The sequence below is a fragment of the Mastigoproctus giganteus genome, chromosome 1 (assembly GCF_048544385.1).
Source record: "Mastigoproctus giganteus isolate SK-2022 chromosome 1, ASM4854438v1, whole genome shotgun sequence".
NCBI lineage: Eukaryota > Metazoa > Arthropoda > Arachnida > Uropygi > Thelyphonidae > Mastigoproctus > Mastigoproctus giganteus.
Genome location: NC_143575.1, coordinates 248,160,363 through 248,178,311, shown reverse-complemented (window position 1 = coordinate 248,178,311; position 17,949 = coordinate 248,160,363). Strand labels below are relative to the sequence as shown.

At 36.2% G+C, this 17,949-nt stretch overlaps 1 protein-coding gene across 1 annotated transcript in view; it reads left to right on the top strand.

Annotated features, from left to right (window-relative positions):
- Dus2 (Dihydrouridine synthase 2) overlaps positions 1-17,949 on the top strand; it is a 74,068-nt gene that overhangs the window by 19,706 nt on the left and 36,413 nt on the right. The window contains exons 4-5 of the mRNA XM_090369537.1: positions 5,127-5,170; positions 11,253-11,313. Coding sequence (XP_090225663.1) covers positions 5,127-5,170; positions 11,253-11,313 — 105 coding nt within the window. The remainder of the gene's footprint in view (positions 1-5,126; positions 5,171-11,252; positions 11,314-17,949) is intronic.

Below are 17,949 nucleotides of genomic sequence, written 5' to 3'. Positions count from 1 at the left end.
GGTAACATCATCAGTTGGTCCCACTGTATAGAATTTAAATACACTCTCAGACCATCATAGTCACCTTTACGAAAACAAAAACCCTTCCCTTTACCTCTGGTAGTTACCTCCTTGAGTAAATCCCACTTCAACACACTGTGATCACTGCCACCTAGTGGTTCATTTATCTGAAGATTCTTAATGCATGAAGAATCACTACTGATAATCAGATCAAGAGTATTGCTCCCTCTTGTTGCCTCACGAACATGCTGATGTAGAAAACAATCATCCAATAAATCCACAAAAGCCTTGCTAGTGTGCGAGTGACCAACCCACAAATTCCAGTCAATATCTGGGAAATTAAAATCCCCCATTATAAGACTCTCTGATTTACTGGCCCACTCTATTTCCCTGTACAATATCTTATTATACTCATCAGAGTCATTAGGCCTATAGCACACTCCTACTCTCAATTTTGATTTCCCTATGCTTATGTCACACCAAACTGACTCGACACTGCCCTGTCCATCGATGTCGACTGGCTTCACTTCCTTGGACTTTATGTGTTTCTTAACTAATAGCATAACCCCTCCTCCCTTCCTATCCAGTCTATCCTTTCTGTAGACGTTGTACTCCCCAAATTCCAGTTCTGCATTTCTTATATCTGTGTGACACCATGTCTCTGATATCCCAACAATATCTGCCTTTGATGTTTTGAGCAATACCTCAAATTCATCAAATTTATTTACCAAACTCCTAGCATTGGTGTACACGCAGGTATACATGCACCTGTTTCTATTCTTGGCTGCCCTAACACAACCCATGTGTTTACTTGTACTGCAATGATTCCCGGCAGTCTCTGAAATATCCTGCATCTTGTTTTTCAGGCTTCTGCTCATTTCAATAGAAGCAGTGCAAGAATCACTTCCACCTCTGCCATTGGCTACTGTTAATCTATTAGTCCTTGTATTAGTCATTATATCAGTGATCAGTTAAATCTACCTCCTATATTTTTTTATTCTCAATAACTTGATAAAAAAAACAAAAGAAATATTAGAGAGAAAAAAATAATATTAGCATATATCTACATATTATTTGTATGATATGCTTGTATAAACTAAAACACACTTAATATTAAACACAATTTATTTGTCAGTAATTTTGAAAACATACACTTAATACTAAACAATTTATTTCTCTGTAATTAAAAACAATACTAATTAATAATAACGTGATTTCCTGTTTCGTCAGCATTGTAGATAAGACATCTAAAATCTTTGAAATCATTCCTGATTTCTGCTCAAATGTGGCTAATCCATTCATTTGCCATTATTGGATCTGCAGATTGAGATTCTCCACTAATTTTTGCATAAACAATGTTATATCAGTTTTTAAATCTATTCAGCCAATCGTTGTTGCATACAAAATCGTTACTTCCAAAATGTTTAGCATATTTTTCTGCTTGAGCCTTCAAGATTGGACCATCTGTTGAAAATCCAGCACTTTGTGTAGTGTGAACCGTTGAAGCAGTGCTTCATCGATGTTTGTAACCTCGCATGTTCTAAAAAAAAATTTTTTTTTTTTTTTTTTCCAGTTATGTTCTTTTCCAGTGTCGATATGTAAACATATTTATCCTTCCACAATGATACTCTTGAAGAGGAGGACAAAGAAAACTTTTTACACACTTCAACATTTTTTGCACCATGTTTGTGACACTTTTAACTCACGAATAATTTCAACTTTTTTGCAAATCGAGAGACATTTTCTTTTGGTAGTAGACATGTTTCTGAAGGAAGGGATTGTTTTTAACTGATTTTACTTTAAAATGACAGTAAAGTGATCTGCATACAAACAATTATTGTTTCAAAAATTCTTAGAAGTCCCAAAATTAATTTATAGTTCAGTGAATACACGACAATCTATTAATAGGATAATGTGACCATTGAAATTACAAGTGGAATGCAAATGCACTATTGTATAGCCCCATCCCCGAAAGGACAAGGTTAGGTCATAAACCGGCCCCTAATCTGATGCAGGTAGTCATAAAAGCTAAGTTGCCCCTTTTATTTTTGTCTATTCCAAGAATTAGGTTTTTTCAACTACTTGAGCAATTAAAAATGTTTCCATGTTTGCATAGTTACAAAAATTTGTACAGAATATCCGTGTAGTACACTCATTATAACAGTGAGTGATTGTATGGGAATACGCATAAATTAAAATCATGACTTTTTGCCCATTACAGCCGTGATCTCGTTATTTCCTTGCTCATTATAACCAAGTTCAGCTGTATTATTAATTTTTATTAATAATACAGCTGAACCAAGAAGTTTTATTTTCAAAAATTGAACAATGAAATTCTGATCAACCATGTTGTATAAAATATATTAGCACCTATTTTAGTATTAAAATAAAAAAATTTGCTACAAGTAGACCTTTATATAGTGGAGTGTATAGAAGTAGGTGAGTCACCTATACTTGTAGTAGGTGAAGAAACAACTCTTGAATTTTGTATGTGTTTTAATAGATATGTGTGCTACGTGTTAATTTCTTTTAATAAAATTTATTGTTAATATAGTTAATTTACATGTTATTTTTTGTATATAACATTAATTAACCATTTTTAATATTTTAAACATTATTATTATCTTATTATTATTATTTCTTTCTTGTCATAATGGGTTTTGTTCCCATCCCATGACTGGTACTATGTGTGGTTATGTCTGGTTACTGTTATTGGTCGAGGAACTCTCTGACTGTCCTATAAGTCTTCAGGATTGAGAATTTCTGGAGTTCCATGTAAGTGTTCACTGAAGGGCCTATTGCTGCCTGCTAGGTTCTTGTAGGAGCTCTTTGCCACCATGCCAATGGTTGACATGGTGATTGGGATCATCATTGTGTGTTCTGTATGCCACATTTCTTTGACTTCCTGTCTTAGGTTTGTGTACGTCTGATCTCGTAGATTTTCTGGAGGTTGGTGGTGTTGGGCACCTCTGTGTCAGTCAGGTAGGTAGCCCTTTCCTTCCTGTCGATTAAGATTGTCTGGTCTGTTGTGCAGAATCATCTTGTCTATTATTATGATGGAATGATCCCAGTATAGTTTAAGGAAGGGTCTCTAGTAGGCTTGAGGTACTTGTAATACGGTATACACTTTCTTTGATAAAGTAGTATTTTGAACTAGCTTCTGATGACCTGGTCATGTCTATAATTAAATTTTAATTCAGCACATGAAATTTAAAAATTTCATGTGCTGAATTGTTTCGGGGGTCAGGTGGCATTGTTGACATGTGTGATCTGCCACTCTGGTCCTTGGCATTGCATTTCACCTGTAGTTCTTTGTGTTGATTACCTGGTCTTGGATGGCAATCATGAGCCATTTGTTGGAAGCCATCTTATCTAAGTAGTTTTGTTGAAGGTCATTGTAGTGTTTGCCATGGTGTGCTTTCTTCACCCAGCTTTGTTTTTCTGTCTTCTGTCTGTGTGAGTGGGGTCTCCTTGTTAAGGTTGAGTGTTGTGTGCCATTTGTCTGTCTTTCTTTATGGCTTGATAGATTGATGCTGTACTTTCCTGGACGTAATTCTACAGGTTCTTAATTGCTTTCTTCTCTTGTTCAGTGAGGTCTGTAAAACAACCACTGCCTTCTTTTCAGTCTATGGTTAGTCTCTTGTTGGCTGACTTCAGGTGGTGTTGGCGGCTCTTGGTCATCATTATCCTGGTTGATCTCGTAATCTCCTCCAGCTCTGTTGGTTCAATCTATTATCCGAAAGAAATATGTTAGTACTGGTACTGCATAGGTGTTTATGGCTCTGACCATGTTTCTACCATTCAGCTTTGATTTTAGCAGTCTCCTCAGAGGTCTGTGATGGTTTTTCTCAGTCAAGCAGGACTTGATCTCCTTGTGTTCTAACTGGTGAGCCTGCATCATCCTCAATTATTTGCAGGTTTCTCCCCTTCTGTCATGGCTTCAATCTTTTCACCAGTATTCAGCTGGTAGTTCCAGCTGACTAGGATTTCCTTGATGCAACCTTGGGTTCTTGCATTTGTATAGGCCAAATTCCATCCTGATATTAGTGCTGAACCAACCCTTTGTGATCTGCAATAGCTGTTGGAGTTAATTAGCATAAGTAGTGGCAAATGATGCAAGAAAGCAAGCTTAGCATTAGGTGAGGCATATGGTGTAAGAAAGCAAGTTTATACAGCATCAGCCAAAAAAAAAAAAAACCTTCCCATTTTGCTCATCTGGTCACTCCAAAAGTATGTCTAGTTCAGCCTTAAATTTATTTAAGCTATCAACTTCCACAACAACAGATGGAAGCCTGTTCCAGCAATCAACTACCCACTGGTTTATACAGTATCATTGGAGGTAGATTTTTTTTTATTCATCAATAATATATACAGAGAGCCTATCTAAATGGTCAACATCTTCCGCTGCCTGACTGTCCTTTTGAGTAAAACATATTTTTCTTGGGCACGTATCAAGTGAATTGGGATAAATATCTCCTTTCTTCATAATAATGAATTATGAATTCATCATTATGAAGAAGGAGGTATTTATTTTTTTTTATGCATATATATTTTTATAAATCTTTGTAGCGTGCACCAATTACCAAATTATTATACATCTGCTGTGAAAAGTTATGAACTCGATACTTGTTGCCCATTGCATATTTTACACGACAAGCCAAGGGATCAAAAAATAGCGAATTGTTGAGAGATACAAGAAACATCAGGCAATTAGCAAAATATACTTGCTGAATTATCACTGATGGACCAGACTCTTCACTTTAGTATTTGAAGTCAGATCTCAGACCTTACTGACTCTTAATAGTTTTGCATGTAGGAATAGTTTTGTTTTTAAAACTTTAAGTGACTAGTTGGAAGTAATTTGTTATTCATTATAGCATAATGCAGTGTTTCTCAAACTTGAACTCACAGGTCACACAGGCAATAGTCATGTCCTACCCACACATTTCTGTTAACAGTGATTAAAGTGAAACAATGATGCAAGTTAAACACAGTACGGTTAGAATCACCATACTATGCTTGAATTGTCTTTTCACAACACTAGTGGGGAATGCTCCATAGCTTGAGAAGCACTGGAGCAAGAATTAGTATATTGGAATTTGATATCTTGGATTTTTTATTTGTAGGGTACTTGTGATCCAGAAAGAGCATTAAAAGCTGCAAAATTAATGTAAGTAGATGTTATTATTATTATATATATATTTTTTAAATAAAATATACCCAAAGAAAACATTTACTTTTTACTCCAAGAATTTCAAAAATAGAAGCATTTTGATTACTATAGTAGAGAGTTGATAATCCAAACTAATTGGGAGCAGGGATAGTTTGGACTTCCGATTTTCCAACTTATCAAAAGTATTGTTCTGGAGACTAAAAAAATGTTTTAGTAAGTTTAGAAATAACAACGCTAAGTTGTACTTATGTATTTTTATCCATAGGTAACAAAACAAATTGAACTTTCAGCTACAATAAACACATATTTATAGGCTTTAACGATAATAATTACTTATTTTTCGCTGCCAGATTTCTCACTCTTTTCATATATAAGAGTAGTTGAGTTGGACAGCATTTTGTTGCTAGCCATCACAGTCTCTAGAGTGATGAATACCTCAGCATGCATAGGCCCAGTGTTGATGTCATTTCTTCATCGTCGTCTTTATCCATATCATTTTCAGGAGCTCCAGTTTCTTTTACATTCGCAATTTCATTTCCATTTAAAACAGGAAACCCTGTAGCATCAATATCATTTTCCAGCCATGCCCTTGCATCACCTTCATTGCAATTGTCAAACCCAGTGATTGTCTGAAACAAGTTGATCATCTCATTCAGTATTTGTCCCTCATCTTCAGTTCAATTCTGCTCATCTCCTATGGTTTCTTCTGCAATAGGCCACAGTTTTTTCCAAGCAATTTTTAATTCTGTGCAGTGAGTGATTCCCACATGTCAGCTAACATATAGCCAGCTGTCCTTGAGACTGAGCTTTTTCAAAAAAAGCTACGATTCTTTCTTCGTTGTTTTCTGCTAAAAGTAAAGATGCAAGATTTATTTTTTGTTAAACTTTTCGATGACTCCCTTGGAGGAGTGAGGTAATGTTTGGTGGAAGAAACATGACCTCGAACCAGTCTTCTATTTTGTTTAATGATTCCACCAAAGGATGTGATGGTGTGTTGTCTAGGATAAGCAAGATCTTGCCCATTTTGCCTTCTCGTTCATGATACTTTTTGACACTCAGAATAAAATCATTGGTAAACCAATCGGTAAAGACTTCTGAGTTCATCCATGTATTTTTTTGCACTTTATAACTACAGAGAGGCAGGAAACATTTTTAAAACAATGGGGTTTCTTTGATTTTCCTGTCAACATCAATGGCAAAACATGAGTCCCATTGGCATTAGTGCAAACCATAGCTTAACTCACTCTTTACTTACTTTAAACCCAGGAGCAGCTGTTTCATTGCGAGATGCAAGAAATTTCAAGGCAGTGACTTCCAGTTCATTTCAGTCTTGTCACTATTGTATACATCATCATTAGAATATCCTTCAACTTTCCATAAGATTGATAAACTTTTTTTAAACGATTCTGCTGCAGCAAAATCACAAGATAAAATTTCCCCTTTGAAGTTCTCTAATGCCATGCTGTGATTTAAATTTCTTTAGCCAGCTGTACTGACTTAAAAATTTGAGGGACTACCTAATTTTTTTGTTAAAATCCAGCGTCTTTTCACACGACAAAAGTCCAGATATGGGTTCTCCTAAACTTCATCTCTGTGTGAACCACAAATAAATAGCATCTTCAAGGGATAGGTCATTAGCTGTTCTCATAGTTTTTTTCTTTTTTTGTACCATCATCTGAATCAAATTTCGATGCAAACTAAAATTTTTTTCCTTGTTGTTTTTAATGTCTGTTATGGTTGACTTTCTTACCTCATAAAATTTTGCTAAGACCTGGTTTTTCTTTTTGAAAGTCTGTTTAAAAATTTCTGCTTCCTTTTAAAAGATGAGGAAGACAATGCCGTAACTACAGTATGGTAAAATAAAACTCTGTAAATAAATGTTCAGAATCTTCTCTTCATTCCTATACCTAAACTTAAACTTTTTACTCTGTATCTCACATGTGTATTGTGTTAGTTGCAATTTCTGCATGCCACGTTCTTTGTTATTGATTGATGCTGATCTTTTTTTAAATTTTACAACCCAAAAAAAATTCCGATTTGACTCTAGATTTTAGCATTAGCATTAGCATTAGTAGAGGCATATGATGCAAGAAAGCAAGCTTATTCAGCATCAGCCAAAAAAAAAAAAGAAACACACACCACTCCCATTTCACCCCTCCGTTCGTTCGAAATACCTGTCCAGTTGAGCTTTAAATTTGTGTAGGCTATCAACTTCAACAACAAGTGATGGAAGTCGGTTCCACGAACCAACCACCCGCCGTCCAAAGGCAAATTTCCGCACATCTATCCGACATCCGTCCTTCCACAATTTGAATTTATGCCCTCTGAGGTGATTATTCTGAGCAGGATGAAGAATCCCATTGGCATTGAGCATGCTCAAACAATTTAAAGCCTTATACACCTCTATCAGATCACCTCGCCGGTGCCTAGTCTCCAGACTCTGTAATTTGCAAAACTTAAGCCTTTCTTCGTAAGAGCAACCCTTTGTTCCATTCACTAATCTTGTTGCCCTTCTCTGTACCCGTTCCAGCAGCTCTACATCCTTCTTGAAATGAGGCCTCCAGACCTGTATACAGTACTCAAGATGTGGCCTAACCATTGCCTTATACAAGGGAATAATCACCTCCTTATCCCTGCTAGAAAAATTCCTGTATATCATTGACAAGACACCATGAGCTACTCTTGCAGCTCGTCTGCACTGCTCAGAGAACTTCATATCTGCCTGCACAATTACCCCCAGTTCCTTTTCATTCTCCACCACTGTCAGTGTAGTACCACAGAGTTGATACGTTGCTCTGGGGTTACTGTTTACCATATGTAGTACTTTACATTTGTCAATGTTAAACTTCATTTGTCACCTCTCAGCCCATCTGTTCAACCTTTCCAGATCCTGTTGCAGCAGCATAGCGTCAGTAGTGTCCTTAACAACCCTGCCTACCTTTGTATCATCTGCAAACTTGGACATTAAACTTGATATCCCATCATCAATATCATTCATAAACACCGAAAACAACAACGGACCCAACACTGAACCCTGAGGAACTCCACTAATAACATTAGTCCACATTGAGCAGTGTCCATTGATTACCACTCTCTGTCTTCTGCCACTCAACCATCCCCTTATCCATAGCAGCAATTTGCCTCCAATGCCACACTGCTCCAATTTGTGCAGCAGTCTTCCATGTGCAACAGTATCAAAAGCCTTTCTAAGATCCAAATATATAATATCAAAGTTATTCCCTGCATCCAGTTCTTTTGTGACTACATCATAGTATCCAATCAAATTGGTCAGGCAAGACCTGCCCTTAACAAAACCATGCTGCATCTGAGCTATAACTGAATTCTTGTCTAGATGATCCTGCAGTGCTTCTTTAACCAGTGCCTCCATTAATTTACCTGGAACAGAAGTTAAACTAACAGGTCTATAATTACTTGTGTCAGCCTTTGATCCTCCTTTGTGAATTGGGGTTACATTTGCACATCTCCAGTCTATGGGTACCTCCCCTGAGTCCAAAGAAGCTCTCATAATTATGGCTAGGGGTTTGCTTACTTCCTTTGCTGCCTCCTCTAATATAACTGGATAGATCCCATCTACCCCAGGTGCCTTTTTTATGTTTATCCTCAACAATCTCTCCTCCACTTTCCTCTCAGTTATTACAAAATCATCCAGCTCACTGCCAATGTTTTTCCGGGATAGATGGTAAAAAATTCACGAATAATTGATTTCTGGTTAATCCAAAAATACATTATAGAATAGTAATACTTATTCTAGTTATTACTTGAATTTTATGATTTCTGGTTGATTTTATTTTTAAAATGGAGTCTTGAAGTGTCCCGGTTAATCCAATCCCGGTAACTCGAGAGTCTGCTGTATATACATTTATATTAGTTGCATATTACTACTATATAGTATAAATAGTAGTAATATACAACTGTTAAGAAGCAAAATAAGCAGAAAAAAAGAAAATAACAAAAGTTATCATAGATAACTTTTGTTTTTGCATATTTGCCATCCCCTGATTCAACCGACCTCTTGCTAAAATTGCCTTCCCATATCTGAATACAGTGTTATTTACTTATTTATTTATTTATTTTTTCCCCTCAGTCCCAGTTCAGTTCATTAGCGCCATCGTGGCCAATCTGGCCATGGAGGAGTTAGAGGACAGGGTTTTTAGTGGATGTCAGTTTCCCATAAAGAAATGGAAAAGGTATGTTGATGATACCTTTACCGTGGTCCAGAAGGGGAGAGAGGATAATGCACTCCATTGGCTTAATAGCTTCTCCCAATTTATACAATTTACCTCAGAGGTGGAAACAGGAGGTACCCTTCCTTTCTTGGATGTACTGGTTTCTAGGGTAGGCCCTAGGCTCAAAACTTCTGTGTTTAAAAAACTATGTGCAGAGGCCAGTACACCCATTATAGTTCAGCACAAGCTGGGCAGCATAAGAATAGTGTAGTGAAAGCTCTACTAGATAGAGCAGGGTCACACTGCACCACCTCTGAGGACAAAGAATGTGAAATTAGACGAATCACAGCAGACCTTAGAAAATGCGGATACCCCCAGAGGATCATAGACAGATTTAGTAGAGGAGTAGAGTCTAACCGTCAGGAACCATTTGTTCCTGTGGCTACCGCATACATTCCTTACTATCCGGGCGTTACTGAGCATCTCGCTAGAGTTTTGCGGGGTTATAAAACATGCTGTGTGCAGCTTCCCGGGCGGAGGTTGCACACAGTGTTGTCTCAGGTAAAAGACCCAATAGAAAAGGACCTGAGTAGTGGAGTAGTATACAGGATAAAATACCCGGATTGTGGGGAATGTTATGTGGGCGAGACAAAACAACGGCTCAAGGATCGTCTGGGGGAGCATGCAAATGCTATAAAAACCGTTGATTACAATAAGTCTGCTGTGGCCGAACATTTTTGGGAGAAGCAGCATCAAATTTCCCCAGATGATGCGGTTATCGTGGATCGAGTGCATGGGTTCTGGAACCGTTAATGGCTCGAGAGCCTACGAATCTGTTCATCCGACCACAATATTATGAATAGGGACAGAGGTATGCGTATTCATCCTCTGTTTGAAACTATCATCCTAAGTACGGATGAACGGTTCTGCTTAACACGTTCCCGAGCTATTTCCGCTTCCAGTTCAGACCATGCGCCGACTGCACCACGTGTATAGGTACCGTGAGCCTGTTATATATGGACGTGCTGCAGGAAGTTTTGTTACTGCTGAGGAAGGAAGCCGATGCTTCCGAAAGCTCCAGAGACTTTTATTGTTTTTATCGCTTTTAATCCAGTTTATTTTAGTGTATTTTATCTTAAGGATTTTATCACAGTTTTAATGTTTTTACATGTATATAATTTAATTTAATATAATAATAGTTTTTGTAAATTTTTATTTTATTTTAATATGTAAATATTTTAGTTACAGTAAATACTTATTCTTATGGTTGGTGTGTGAGCTGATTTAATGCTAAAATATAATTTATTTCAAGGCTTTAAAGTTAGAGCATGCATAGAATAGGCGCTTCCGTAGCCAGGTGGGAAGGAGCAGCAGTGCGTAGCACATGCTTCTTGATTAAACCAGGGTTCGAGCCCGTCACCACCAAATACGGAGGATGTGGAAAGGTCAGGGAATGACCACTGCATATCCCCCGAGCAATATGGCTTTAGTTGCTAATGCTCCTAAAAACCAAATAACAAAATAAAAATGCATAGAATAGTTGTTTTTCTTTGCTTAAAAATTTTGCAACTGTGTTTTCTCTGAAAACTGGTTTTTGGAGATGGTAGGTTGACCTCTGTCATTCATTTTATTCACTTATATTTGAAATTACAACAGTTTCCTGCTTCTCCAAATCATAAAATGTGAAACAATTCCTTGATCCTTGTTGTTGTTAGGCTAACATTAATAGGTAATAGTTATATTTAATGATAGAAATGGTAGTGTCCATGTGACATTTCTTATTCTTTTATTTGAAAATAAAAACTGGACTTTGAAATTATAAAGACTAATGCTTTATTTTTGTTTTGTATTTCTTACAAGATGTATTTTAATATTCTGTTATGAATTTTCAGTGAAAATGATGTGGCAGGTATTGATCTTAACATGGGATGTCCTAAAGAATTCTCTTTGAAGGTATACTATATATTATCCTAATATTCTAAAGAATTTTTATCCTAGTATATTAAAGAATTTTTATCCTAATATATTAAAGAATTTTTTATCCTGAAAATATACCTCTTTAAAAGTATGCCATTAATTAAAATTAAAATGATTATTCTCAGTGCTTTTTTTGTAAAAAAAATAGGTGCCAGTACTCATTCTTTGTTATCAGGAAAAATTGAAAATTAAAACGATATGAAAATCTTAAAAAAATTTTTTTTTCCCTGATATTGTTACTTTAGTACTAATTCTTTTAGAATAAGAACAACAAATTAAATATATTAACACAGTTTATTAACCATAAATTTGTTATTCAAGTATATAAAAAAATAAGTAAAATGTGAGTAAAATAAGTAAAAAATAATAACATAAGTAAAAATAATTTCATAATAAAGTTTTTGTAGAATATTCCAAATTTTTAATAAGTTCTCATCCGATACTCTATGCCGACTTCTTTTCTTCCTCTTTGTGTGTGTCGGTTGCTGAATGACATTTCCGAAGCAGCCACGAATCGACATATTTTGCTGGATCGAAGCAGATCAGCGGTGGGCCTACAATTTTAAGAAACAGTAGTAAAGAAACTTTTTGTCATCAATGAAGTGCTGGTTGGACTGGCGATCAGGTTCATTTGTGAAAATCCTCGTTCACATTCACTCGATGAAATTGGTATCATACTCAGAGTGTCCATTAAATACTTCAATTCTTCCGAAACCTTCTTATCAATTAGGTATCCCCGAAATCCACAAATTGCATCTCTTTCATTTAGCTGTAACCTAATTGACAATTTTCTAACTTCATTTTCACCAATTGCCAACAATTCATGTTTAGAATTTGTTGTCCTCGTTTTCCTTCTCTCATCATCGGTATTGTCACTAGTTCTTAAATTTGAATTTTTTCTTTTTTCTTTTTTTTTTTTTTGAAACTGTCCAAAATGTCGGTGTCATTTGGATATTCAGGTACTGTGACCGCGTAAACAGAGATAGGGAAAATTTACTGGAAAATGTGGATAACGCACTTCCGCGAAATAACAGATGATTATTTGTCGGGATAAAAGAATATCACTCCCTCCTAATTCTTGGATGGGGTGCTTACAGTTGATTCACAGTGGTGTCCAACCTACGGCCTGCAAGGAAAGTGAACTAAAACATCATTTTAAATTTTGTTAATTATCAAAAAAATTTTCTCATTAAATGTTTTGTTCAGTAAATGTAATTGTGTATTGTACTTAATAAAATTTTCGAATATTTTCAATTTTACTTTTACATGCAACAAGTTATGGAAAATGTAACACACTAAAGAAATCTAACTTTGAATTTTTTTGAATATGGCCCCTGTACGGGAAAAGGTTGGACACCAGTGCAGTAGAAGGCGGGTCAGAGCCCATTGGGAATACACCTTGATCTGTTCACTCTTGACAGCTCGACTTCTCCGTATGTGGGACAGGTGGTCGGATAGGTTTTACCAGGTACCACTAAGTTGTAGAATGGTAATCCCTTTAGTTCTCTTAATTCGTGCAGCAGCAATAATTGCCTAAATTGCCTGAAGGCCAGAAATGCGAACAGTGCTTACTGAGTTAATTCTCTCCTAATCTGTTCACTATATGAAAATTTCTTCGCTCAGTGGAAACTATTTTAAATGTAACTTCCAAGGGGCATTCAAAATAATTTGCTATAAAAGGACTTCGTTAACCAGAGGTCCAACTGGAGTAATTTAGAATTATAAAAATGGTTATACAGTTTTATATAGAAAATATCTTAACAATAGACAGTAAAAAATGTAAATTTAGTTAAATAATTTTAAGCTTATTTGAATAGTAGGTAAACATGTGAAAAAAATTTATGGAATATTACAAATTTTGAAGTGCACTGCATCTAAATGTCACACGTTACTGTTAACTGTTAATAAAAGTGCTGGTATGCTGTACCGTTGCATACCTTCCCAAAAAAGCACTGATTATTCTTCTCCCTTACTTTATGAATCAAGTGTAATTTGAACCAGAGGGAAACAAAGAAGGATAATTGTTTTAACCCTCTCTAGAATAATCTTTGAATTCTCAGCAGAAGAGAGAGGTATTCAAAGAATCCTTTCTTTTCTGTTCTAATCCAACTGTCCTTTGTTCAACAAAGGACAGTTGGATTGCTAAGGATTGACCATATGAGGAGCATTTAAATGTGGACTGTTGAGCCTTTTACATGTTAGGGGTGACTTTATCAAGGTGTTCAAAGGCACTTTAAAAGAATAAGCTTAATGAGTGAGGTAGGTATATTCACGCTGGCAGGTAGAAACTAGAACAAGAGGGCATGAATATAAAATTTTGGGAAGCAACAGAAGATTTAATCTCATGAATTTTAAATTTGGGCAGGATGTTGAAGATCATTGGAACAAAGTTCTGAAATTGGATGGTTACTTTTTAGCAATAAGGAAATTGATTGATTGGAGGTGGTTTTTTTCTTTTTTAGCTGTTGTAATGAATAAGTTTACTTTCTTGCACCATTTGGCCTGATTAATATTAATACTTATGAATAAAAATGCATCTATACTAAGTAATTGAGGTGTATTGAGTGAGAGACTTGCAATGAATGCTTTAATTTGTGATGAGATAAGAATAAGTAATTATGAGTGTGTAATATATTGAACTTACTTAATGCATTTTCTTGCACTTTATAAATACCTTATTAGCTTTCATTGTGTTCTTAAAGTAGTCAAATTTATTAACTAACTTTACATGTGAGATATGAATATAGGTAACATTTCATTGCAGTTTATAACTACGTTTTGTTCTTTTTTTTTAGGCATGTTATCATATATGCATAAGTACTTGTTGTCTTCATCATGTATATCCATCTGTCTGCATGTTCCAAATTGACTCCCCGTGTACAGACTTTTATGAAATTTTATATTTTTTATCAGCACTGTCTGTGCTTGTTAACAGCTTGTTAAATGAAAAGGGTGCAAGAATCTTTGCTGATGCTATTAAGGCAGTGTTAGTTGGGTTGGAAAACTGCTAGCCTTTGGGGCGGGGATTCACTGACTAATAGATTAACAGTAGCCACAGGCAGATGTGAAAGTGATTCTTGCACTGCTTCTATTGGAATGAGCAGCAGCCTGGAAAGCAAGTTGCTCGGGATTTCTAGAACTGCTGGGCATCATGGAACAAGTAAATGCATGGGCTGTGTTAGGGTATCTAAGACTATAAACAGGTGCATGTATACTTGCATTTACACCAATGCTAGAAGTACAGTTAATAAATTTGATGAATTTGAAGTGCTGATCAAGACTTCAAATCCAGATATTGTTGGAATTTCAGAGAAATGGTCTCACTCAGATATAAGGGATGCAGAATTTGAATCTGAAAAGTACAATGTATACAGAAAGGACACAGAATGCGGGGGGGGGGTATGCTCTTAGTTAAGAAGCACAAAATCTAATACAGTGAATCTAGTTGACATGGATGGACAGTGCAATGTTGTGTCAGTTTGGTGTGCCATAAACACTGGAAAGCAAAAATGAGGGTAGGAGTGTGTTAATGGGTTATTGATTATAATTAACAACTGTACAGAGAAATAGAGTGGGCCAGTAAATCAGAATGTCTTATAATGGGGATTTTAACTTCCCAGACATTCACTGGAACTTGTGGGTTGGTCACTCACGTAATAGCAAGACTTTTATGGATTTATTGGATGATTGTTTTCTACAGCAGCATGTTCAAGAGGCAACCAGAGGGAGTAATACTGTTGATCTGATTACTATCAGTGATTATTCATGCATTAAGAATCTGCAGATAAAGGAACCACTTGGTGGCAGTGGTGACAATGCACTGATGTGGGATTTACTTAAAGATTGAACTATCATCACAGGTAAAGAGAAAGGTTTTTGTTTTTGTAAAGGCTGACTACAGTGGTCTCAGACAGTTTTTAAATTCTATACAGTGGGACCACCTGATGATATTACCAACAGTAAATTCTAAATGGGAAACATTCCAGAAATTAATCATGGAAGTTATGAGAAGAAATGCTGTTCAAGGTTTAGGCCTAAATGGATGCCAGATGAACTAATGAGACTTGTGGCAGAGAAAAAAAAATAAATGGGATGCATATAAAGTATCAGGTGACACAGAATCTTATTGTAGATATAAGCTAGTCTGTAATCAAGTCACAGGAAGTTAGGCAAGTGAAGGCAGACTATGAGAAATCTTTGGCAAAGGATAAAATGAAAAACAGCAAAGACTTCTTTACTTAAGTAAACTCTAGAAGGAAGGGGATGAATCAGATTGGTTCACTTAATATTGATGGTTCTACTGTTGATGATCCTGAGCAAGATAATTCCAGGATAATCTAACAAGGATCTTGAGGATTTTGTAATAACTGAGAGTAAAGTGGAGGAGAAATTGCTGAAGTTAAACATAAGAAAGGAGGCAGCAAAAGAAGTAAGCAAACCCTTAGCCATAATTATGAGAGCATCCTTGGACTCGGGGGAAGTCTCCACTGACTGGAGATGTGCAAATGTATCCCCAGTTCACAAAGGGGGGATCAAAGGGGTGACATGAGTAATTACAGACCTTCTAGTTTAACTTCTGTTTCGAGGAAAATAATGGAGTCACTGGTTAAAGATGCATTGCAGGATCAACTAGACAAGACTGCAGTTATAGTGCAGATACAGCATGGGTTTGTTAAGGGGAAGTCTAGTCTGACCAATTTGATTAGATACTATGAAATGGTCATGAAGGAACTGGATGCAAAAAATAATTTTGATATCTATATTTGGATTTCATGAAAGCTTTTAATACTGTTGCACATGGAAGACTGCTGTACAAATTGGAGTAGTATGGCATTAATGAAAAGTTGCTGTTATGGATAAAGGAATGGTTGGTTGGGAGAAGACACAGTGGTAATCAGTGGACACTGCTCTTTGTGGACTAATGTTATTAGTGGAGTCCTCCAGGGTTCAGTGTTGGGTCCATTGTTGTTTTCTATATTTATCAGTGATATTGATGAAGTGGAGAAGTTTGCAGAAGGTACAAAAGTTGGCAGGGTTATTAGTGACAGTAATGCTAGCAAGCTACTGGAACAGGATCTAGAAAAGTTGGGCAGATGGGCTGAGGGGTGGCAACTGAAGTTTAAAATTGACAAATGCAAAGTACTGCATATGGGAAGGAGTAACTCCATAGTAACCTACCAACTCTGTGGTACTACACTCAGGATAGTGGAGAATGAGAAGGACCTGGGAATAATTGTGCAGTCAGATATGAAGTTTTCTGAGCAGTGCAGGTGGTCTGCTAGAGCTGTTCATGGAGTCTTGTCAATGATATACAGGAATTTTGCCAGCAGGGATGGGGTGATTATCTCGTTGTATAAGGCAGTGGTCAGGCCACACCTTCAGTACTGCATCCGGGTCTGGAGGCCTCATTTTAGGAAGAATGTGGAACAACTGGAATGGGTGCAGAGAAGGACAACGAGATTGATGAGGGGTACAAAGGGTTGCTCTTACCAAGAATGACTTGAATTCTGCAAATTGCAATGTCTGGAGATTAGGCCGTTGTTGAGATGTATAGATCCCTGAATGGTTTGAGCAATCTCAATGCTGATGGGATTCTTCCGCTTGCTCAGATTTTGCACACCTGAGGGGGCATAAATTCAAGTTGAGGAAAGACAGTTGTACAACAGATGTGCGGAAATTTGTCTTTAGCCAGTGAGTGGTTGATTGCTGGAACAAACTTTCATTGGTTGTTGTGGAAGTTGGTAGCTGAAATAAATTCAAGGAAGAACTGGACAAACTTTTGAAGCTAATGTGATGGGTGAATTTTTTGATGGGTGAAATGAGAAGGGGTTTTTTTTATGACTGATGCTGTATAAACTTGCTTTCTTGCATTATGAGGCTCTACTAATGCTAATTTGGTTCACATGGAAAAATTTGTTGAGCTAACCTAAATTTCATTAAAATTGAACAAATAGAAGTTTTGCTATTATTATTTCTTTTTTTCCTTTCAATTAGGTTTAATGCGGTATTGTTAACTTTAGGTGGCCTGTGCATGAATTGCCTGTATTGTTATGTATGACTTGTGAACATGGTATTGCTTGAAAAGAGATACATATACGTAGAGAAAAAAAAGAGACTTAAAAGTATATGTGAAGAGCAACAAATATTATACAGTTGTAATTAAACCAAATTACTAATTTTTGAGAATGGAAAACTAAATAACTTTATTAAGTGTTCCATAAAGTTATAATTTTAGTAATTAATTGAAAAGAAAACAAATTCAATTAATTTTAAGGAAAAATAAATGTGCCTGAAATATAGCAGGCAGTGTATGTTCCTGAATTGTAACAGAAGTACGTTATTGAGTGTTTAAACATTATTTAATAAGAAAAAGTTCAATTGATATCACGTTTTCAGTGTGTTTTGTTGGTCTCTGGAAAGCTTATTAGATCAATCATACCACCTCCCCCAACTACAAAAATCTATTCATATAAATGAAAGTATATTTTCATATTACTCTAGAACAGGGGTGGGCAACTTTTTTCATCAGCGGGCCGAATGAAATTTTCGTATCATGATGCGGGCCGAATGAAATTTTCGCATCATGATGCAGGCCGGAATAGATTGAACAAT